Source organism: Arachis ipaensis, chromosome B9 (assembly GCF_059453495.1).
Source record: "Arachis ipaensis isolate K30076 ecotype BB chromosome B9, ASM5945349v1, whole genome shotgun sequence".
NCBI classification, from domain to species: domain Eukaryota; kingdom Viridiplantae; phylum Streptophyta; class Magnoliopsida; order Fabales; family Fabaceae; genus Arachis; species Arachis ipaensis.
Genome location: NC_142444.1, coordinates 150147502 through 150156175, shown reverse-complemented (window position 1 = coordinate 150156175; position 8674 = coordinate 150147502). Strand labels below are relative to the sequence as shown.

Here is an 8674-nt window from a genome sequence, read left to right as displayed (position 1 = left end):
AAAGAGCGCTATCGCCAATATGGTTGTAATGTTCCAAATCTATCAGGCTTACTAGAAACTATTGGAATAGATATTGAGATTTGCAGTAGGGGAAGAGGAAGAGAGAAAGACAGGGATTGAAAATCCTAGCAGAAATTGATAAAGAGATGAAAATTCTAGCAGACCTCTCTTCTCTGAATGGCTTTGAATCTGAAAGTGAAAGGAAAAGAAAAAAAAAGTTAAAAACCAATAATTTGAGAGATCAAAATCTAATTAGTAAATTTAAAAAAAAAGGAATATATTTTGTAATTATTTTCATGAAGATTAATGATACTCCTACAAAAATGTAGGAGCAAGGAATCCATGGCCATAGACATATATTGAGAAATATACCATTATATATATATATATATATCATTCACCAATCAACTTTAAAAAATACTTCTATTGTCATACAATTTTGAAAAATGTTATATTATGTTGTTTTTTTTGTATATTTTTATTTTAAGTATTTAAAAATAAAATTTAAAAAAATACAAAAAGTTATCTTATATATATGAAAAAGTTTAAAAAATTAACTACCATTTAAGTCAACTCAAATCAAATAAATTGTACTTTTTATTTCTGTTGAGACGTTGATGCTTATTTCTGTCGAGACGTTTATGTTCCACCTTGCTGTGTTGAGCTTTTTATTTCAAAAAAAAAATTTGAAAAATTAGAATAGTGGAAAATTATTTTTTTCTATAAAAGATCTATATATATATATATATAAAACTTGGTCGCAAACTATGATAACCAAGTGAATGGTGATTATAGGTGGCTATTGATAACTTCAAGTTGACTGACAAATATGGGAGTGATGCCTGACAGTTAGAACTTAAAACACTAATTAAAATGTTAAGTTATATCTTAATCGTGTTTATGACTAATCCAAATGTTCAAGATATGGTGGGATAATCATAAGGTTTTGAAGGGTGGCAAACATTGCGAATATTAAGTGAATCAACTACATTGCATGAAGTTTAAGTTGTCTATTACAGTTGGAAACCTTAACCAAAGTTGCAATATGTTACAGGTGAAGGAGAAATGAATATGTGGTGATTTTTGGGGAGAGAGGAGGTTAACAAAGATTGAGAAAGACAGTCCAAAACAGGTTCATTCACTCAGAGGTGGAACCCTAGTTCTTTCTCGAGACTTTACCAGGCCAATCACTCACTATATTTTTCATTTCGATATCCATTTTAACTTTATATTCATTTATTTATTCCTATATTTTTATAGACTTGGAGCTCTGAAATTGTCCTTTTGAAGACTGTATAATATTATCCCAGCAAACTTATTGTTCATATCCGACCTCTTTAAAGAAGTTGGACACGATGAAAGGGGTAGTTTCCCAAGAAAATGGATAGTTTATTCTTATTTAAGAAAGTAATTGTCTTTTTAAATTTCTCCAACTATCTCTATCTTCTCTAAAAGATAAGTCTTAACAAATTTCCAAAATAAAGAGAATGATTATCCTTTAATAAAGATAGAACTACTCTAACAATGGTTATCTACTCTCCTATAAATACACCACACCCATAAAGTATATACACGTTCTACTCTACTAAAAACCGGCTTAAAATCTTTGCTAACTTAAACATCGGAGGCTCTAGCAGGTACCACCCACCTCCTCACGAGAAACTCAGGCAGACGACCTCGACATCAACAAGTTGAACGCTAAATGCATCAGACGTTGCCATACAAAGGAATTCGAACCTCACATTCGGGCTCAAATCAACGTTTTAAGTAACTTTCGAAACACTTATATTATTCAAGAACTTCAAACAATTCTTTATTTCTGACAAGAGATGAAATCAAACAAATAAAATAAACACGACCTATATAGAAAATTATAATTTTAAAATAGAAAACACTAGACTGCAATAATTCATGTGCATCTTCCATTTCATAATATATGTTTTTCGGTCATTAATTCTGCATTTTTTTCTTCAACGTTTCTTCTTGCTTTTGGATTTAGCATTATTCTTCTTTTCCTTACTTGATCCTGAATTAATTCTTCTTGCTTCTCGAACTTGAGCTTTAACCCGCTTCTCGCTTACATAGTCAAGTGTTGCATCATAGTATGCGGTTTCAAAGCAAAGTCCCCAAAATCGAAAGTCATCACAAGGTGCATCTGGATCCCTCAAATCTTTTAATTGTTCATCACATCTTGTCTTCAATTTCCCCTCCAACTTAACATTGTAACACTTTCGTAAATCCAGAGATTCAAGATGAGGACAATCATTAAGAATGGCGTTCAAGCCACTATTGTTGAGGAGGTTTCCAAAAAGTTGGAGATGGCGTAAATTGGACATATTTTGTGCAATAGCAAAAGCTGCTTTTTTACCGCCACCATTGTCGTTAAACTTGAATGATTTCAGAAGAGGACAACTTCGGCCAATTGCTTCTAAAGCAATACTAGATACATTGAGACAAAGGGTAATATCAAGTTCCTCCAACAATGGAAGCTTTTCAACCATCTCACATAATCCTTTGTCTGAAATTCGACGGAAGCATTGAACAAGTCGCAGGCGTTGCAATTTATGACATCCCCTGTTAAAAATCATCATACAAACGGGTAGAAAACTAAGTTACTTATTCAGACAACTCAATAACAATACACCATAATCATAATAACCAGCAAGAGAAACAAAACACAACAATAATTCATGTTCCTACTCTCTATTAATAACATTTGAACTTCACTTAGAGAAGTAACACTAAAAATGTTATTTTTTAACAATCATGTTAGGTGTATAACCAAATTAATTATTAAAATAAAATATATATTAAAATACAAAATATACACTAAAAATAAATTAAACTAATTTTAATTATTGATTTTAATATATAAATAACAATTTTTATCTTTTATATATGCATGAATTCTAATTACTATCTTAATAGTCAAGAAACACAAAAGTGGGGTAATAAGATTGACACTGCAACAAGATAAAAGGATGACCCTCATGAGATTAAGACTCGTGAACAATCTTTAATTATATGCCAATAAATGTTAAAAAGTAATTTTATACAAATAAAAATGAAAAATTTTAAACTTACGAGTCAATTATATATTTGAGGAAATCATCGGTAGCAAAGTACTCGATACTTATGTCTACCAACTGGCCACAACTACGATCAATTGCATGGCGGCACATCTTCTCCAATTTATAGTCCACCGAATTACGAATCCCAATATTGCACATGTTGATGGTGCGCCACATGAGCGGATCCATGCAGATGCGCCACCATTTGCGGCACACAAACTGAACGCTGGTTAAGATCTGAAATGTGGTAAGTTTCCCAATGATCATCAAAGTGAGATCGTCCGGAAGATCCAACCAGTTTAATTTCTTCACAGGCCCTGCATTAATGGATCGGTGGTCCATTGTGATTTGGAAAGTTCACAGGTAGGCAAATGAGGAATTAGGGTTTGAGTTAGTTGTGATTTTTTAGGAATAGATTTTGGTGTTGGTGTTGATGTTGCCCCCCACTTATATATCGCGAGATTTGTATTTGCTAATTAATTCGTTTTTCTTTCTCCCGAACCGTTTTACGTGCGCCTCAAGTTCTAACTGATGCCTTCATCCACTCCAAATGTGTTTGATAAATAATAATATTTAGACTGAATACATAAAAAAATAGTTTGAAATCTGAATAAACAAAAATAATGTTTAATTTTTTTCAGTTTATTTTAATTTTGGAAGTAGATTTTTTACTTTGCCAATGAGTTATAATTCAAATGACATGGTTTCTCCATACTCACCTTGAGATCGCAGATTTAAATTTCACTCCTAACTTTGAAAAAAAAAATAAATTTTTACTATTTTTTTTAGAATTAAGAATATCTGTAATTAAGAATCTAATTAGATTTTTAAATGTATAAGTTGAAAAAAAAAATACTATGTTAACTCTAATATTTTTTACACAAAAATAATTCAATTACAAAATTAACAGTGATCGGCATTGGGCGCGTAAGATGTGTCAGTTACTAGGATGTAAGGAGGAGTCTCTACCAGTCCGATATCTTGGCATTTCTTTTGGAGCAAATCCGAGGCTTGTGAAGACTTGGAAACCGGTGATTGATAAGGTGGAAGACAAGTTAAGTCTGTGGAAAGCAAAGACCCTAAACAAAGCGGGTAAGCTGGTTCTTATTAAGTCTGTTCTGAATAGTTTGCCTATCTACTATCTTAGCCTATACAAAATGCTGAAGGCAGTAGCGGAGAAGTTGATCTCACTCCAAAGGTGCTTCTTGTGGAGTAAAGAGAATGGGAGAAATGGGATACCACTAGAAAAATGGGAAGTGGTAATGGCTCCAAAAAAGGCAGGTGGTATGGGAATTGGAGACGCAGTAATTCGGAATACAGCTTTGCTCTTTAAGTGGTGGTGGAGGTTCTCGAAAGAGGATTGTCCCCTGTGGAAGAAAGTCATCTGCGATCCTGTAATAACTTGAATCCGAATGAGATGCTGTGTGGTCAGCCTGTACCTACAAAGGGGATCCTTGAAAGGATATTTGCCAGTTACAAATCAGTGAGCCACATGTGAGAGAAAAAATGATCAGGGGTTTGTATATGGATGTAGGGAATGGCAGAACAGTACGGTTCTGGGAGGATATCTGGTTACCTCACGGTGTTCTTAAAGAGTTGTTTCCAAGGCTTTTTTCGGTCTCAAACCTCAAAGGTTCTGTTATTGGGGATTGTGGGTTTTAGGATGGGTTAGAGTGGATATGGAATTTTCAATGGAGGAGAAAGCTTTTTCAGTGGGAGTTGGCACTAGTAAACTAACTCCATCAGGTTTTATAGTCTGTTCAGCTAACATCTGAGAGGGAGGACAGAGTGGTCTGGAAATTTGATAGATCTGGTATTTATTTGACTAACTCATTTGTGCAGGTGTTGCAGGAAGCGGTTCTCCCGGAGGAAATAACAAGCTATAGCTTTACAAGTGCAATTTGGAAGGGTTTCGTTCTACCAAAGATCGAGTTATTCTCTTGGTTTGTGTTGGTGGGGATGGTGAATACTAAGGACAGACTGTGTAGACTAGGTGTAATTAACCCCAATGATTGTACATGTGTCTTATGTGGTAAGTTTGTGGAGTCTGCTTTTCATTTGTTTGCTGGTTATGAGATTTTCTGGCAGGTGTGGTGTGCTTGGCTATTCACTTTTGGAAGGAAATGGACCATGCCTGGTACATTCAAACAACACTTTGAAAGTTGGACGAATGCTGCAGCAAGAAGAGGTGAGAGGAAGAAGTGAGTGATTGGCTTCTTTGTTGTTATCTGGACAGTTTGGCTAGAACGAAATGATAGAATTTTCAGGAATCAAAGTTTACGTATGGTGGATATTATTAGTAGATCCTTCTTGCTCTCTGATGAGTGGAGTGGTGGTGAACTCTATGGTTATTGATGGCAATGCCGAAAATAACTAGGGATTGTCATGACTAAAGTTGTCAGGTGTTCTTCATTATTTTATATGCTCCACCTTGTTGTGTTGAGCTTTTTCCTTCAAAAAAAAAAACAATAAATATAAACCTTCGTAGAAATGTACCTGTATAATAAAAATATTGTAACCTATGAAATATGTACAATTCGCTAAAGTAGTGGATTCGCATGTCAGACACGACACTCATTAATATTTGTCCGTAATGCGTGAGTGTCTTCTGTGTCAACCATGTCTTAATAAAAACACATTTAGATACTCCTAAACACCGTGACGTATTAGCGTATCTAACATTATTATTAAAATAAATTTAAAAATAGTATATATTATTATTTATTGAAATAAAAAAAATTTTAAATATTTTTTAATAATTAAAAAATTTAAAAATTAATTTATATTTTAATATTAATAAAATATTAAAATATTATAATTATATGTCTACGTATTATGTATCAGTGTTCGTCATATACTTATATTACTGATAATCCTTTTGATCATTACTCTTTTAAAAATCAATTATGACTTTAATGTAATTAGAATTATTTGTTTTTACTCAAATAATTTCCATATTTCTATTATTATTTTACAGCACATTTTTATTATATACAATTTTTTACATTTGAAAACATGACTTATATTTTTTTAAAAAAATATCAACTATAATTTTAATGTAACTAAAAGTATTATTAACAATGTTGACTAAACAATGATAGTGTCTCATCACTAATCAACTGTTTTTATTCTACCAAATTTATAAATATAAATATTTTAGATACTCTTCCTTCTTAAAAAGTAAAAACTCAACCAAAAATCAGATTTTTATAGACTTAGTAGATAGTTTTAGAAGGTTAAAAATTTTAAAAAGAGAATTATATGGAGAGTCTCATCTCAAAACTCGGTTAAAATCCATGAAGATCCTTGACTAAGAAATCAGCCACCGTTCCAACCACCAAACAACGAATACTTAACTGAGCAGCTAAGATATATAGGTACACCAACTAATTGATCACAGAAGGCTTGGGATCAACCATTAGTGACAACCCACTTTAAGTCTTTAACCCTGAAACAGTACAACCAAAAAATTGCATATTTGTTTTAGCAGATATAGTGTTACCGACACACACTTATTTTTGAGAGCCAAAGAAAGTCTCCTGAAAAATTTTTGTCTTAGGCGCTTAAACTTGCTAACGAATATGGTCTCTCAATTTTCATCCTCATTTCTCTTCCTAAGCTTTTTCTTTTTTCTTCTTCTTCCTAAGTTTTTTCTTCTACGTCGGTAAAGAAGCTCTAATTAGTTCTTTTGGGATAATCTCTCAATGTTTCAGACAACATCATTTTATTGTAATTGATTTAATTTCAATTCAATAAAATATTTTTACCTTTAAAAAAAAAAAAAAGAAATACTTCCATTGTCACACAATTTTGAAAAATGTTATATTTACGTTGTTCTTTTTGTATATTTTTATTTTAAGAATTTAAAATAAAATTAAAAGTTATTTTTTATATATATATAAGGTGTGAAAAAATGGTTTATATAACAAGGTCACAACTATATATGGTAATTAAGTGAGGGGTGGCTATGAGTGGCTTTAAGATTATGGACAAATATAGAAGTGACACCTAACAATTAAAACACTGATTAAAATGTTGTTATATATATCTTAATTGTGCTAATGATTAATCCAAAGATGCTAATCAGAAGTTATTTACCACCGTGGCAATGTTGGTAATATAACAAAAACCAAATGACATAAGCGTAATTGTCATTTTTTTGTAAGTTGCAACTTGCAACCAGATTGTTCCATATTTGTGACCTGACGAAGGATTTCAAGGTATCAAGAAAAATGGTGGGCGAAGGTTTTGAAGATCGATGAACAATGGCGAAAAGGAATACAAAGTGAATCAACTATATTGCATGACGTTTAAGTTATTTATTGTGGTTGGGAACCTTAATCCAAAGTTGCAACATATTACATAGAAAGAGAAACATGTAAGTGGGGATTTTGGGGATAGAAGAGGTTGAGGAAAATTATGAAGACTGTAAAATAATAATAATAATAATAAATGTCTCAACAAACTTATATTATCCAAGAATTTCAAACAATTCTTTAATTTTGAGAGACGAAATTAAACCAATAAAATAAACATGACCTATATATAAAAAAAATTATAATTTAAGGAAAGAAAATATTAGACTGCAATAATTCATATACATCTTTCATTTCATAATATATGTTTTTTCGGTTATTAATTTTGCATTCCTTTCTTCCATGTTTCTTTTTCCATTTGATTTTAGCATTATTCTTCTTTCTCCTACTTGATCCTAGAATTAATCATTTATACAGTAATCTTGGATTTTTAATACATTTCCATATAGCATATATTTCCTCCCAATTTGCTTTATCCAAATTTTCTGCCTCTGTATATCTATTTTCTTTCTCGGCTCTTTCAGCTTTTTATTTTTTTAACCCTCTTCTCGTGTAGATACTCATGTGTAGATACTCATATAATGCATCATGGTCTGCGGTGTCATAGCATCGTCTCCAAAATTAAAAGTCAAGGGGTGCATCTGGATCTCTCAAATCTTTTAATTGTTCATGACATCTTATCCTTAATATCCCCTCCAACTCAACATTGTAACACTCGCGTAAATCCAGAGATTCAAGATGAGAACAACCATCAAGAATAACACTCAAGCCACTGTTGTCGAGGGGGTTTCCAACAAGTTGGAGATGGCGTAAGTTGGACATATTTTGTGCAATAGCAAATGCTTCTTCGTTACCGTCACAAACATAACCATTGTTAAATTTGAATGATTTCAGAAGAGGACAACCTCGACCTATTGCTTCTAAAGCAATACTAGATACATCGAGACAAGGGGTAGGGGTGAAAAAAGGGCAGACGACTTGTCAAGGGCCTGTAGCCTGGCTTGGCCTGTTATAAAATAGGCACAGGCTCAGGTTCATATAAAAGCCTTATTATATTAATAGGTCAGGCCCAGACTCACTAATTAGTCTTATAGGCCTGTCAGGCCTGCCTGGACTTGTTAATACATAATTACATATATAAATAATTTTTTTGTTATTAAAAAAATTATGAGATATTTTAAATTTATTATATTTAATTATAAATAGTTTTGTATATTTTAAATACTTTAAAATTTAAATTTTTTATAAATATTAAATATCACATATTACATATAAATATGTTTATTA

At 32.0% G+C, this 8674-nt stretch overlaps 1 protein-coding gene and 1 pseudogene across 1 annotated transcript; both read right to left on the bottom strand.

Annotated features, from left to right (window-relative positions):
- Nucleotides 1–1970: 1970 nt before the first annotated feature.
- On the bottom strand, nucleotides 1971–3413 carry LOC107616353 (putative F-box/LRR-repeat protein 9). The gene is made up of 2 exons (XM_016318319.3): nucleotides 3085–3413; nucleotides 1971–2574 (listed from the first exon to the last, which is right to left on the bottom strand). The coding sequence occupies exons 1-2, from the start codon at nucleotides 3411–3413 to the stop codon at nucleotides 1971–1973; spliced, it is 933 nt and encodes a 310-aa protein (XP_016173805.1).
- Nucleotides 3414–8008: 4595 nt separating this feature from the next.
- The window catches only part of LOC148546776 (F-box protein SKIP19 pseudogene), a 42642-nt pseudogene continuing 41976 nt past the window's right edge, over nucleotides 8009–8674 (bottom strand).

What these genes read in the sequence shown, in the direction of transcription:
- LOC107616353 (XM_016318319.3), bottom strand. Translation starts at nt 3,413, where the DNA reads ATGGACCACCGATCCATTAATGCAGGGCCTGTGAAGAAATTAAACTGG. An exon ending in CTCAAATATATAATTGACTC is followed by an intron (nt 2,575 to 3,084) that starts GTAAGTTTAAAA and finishes GATTTTTAACAG; the next exon opens with GGGATGTCATAAATTGCAAC.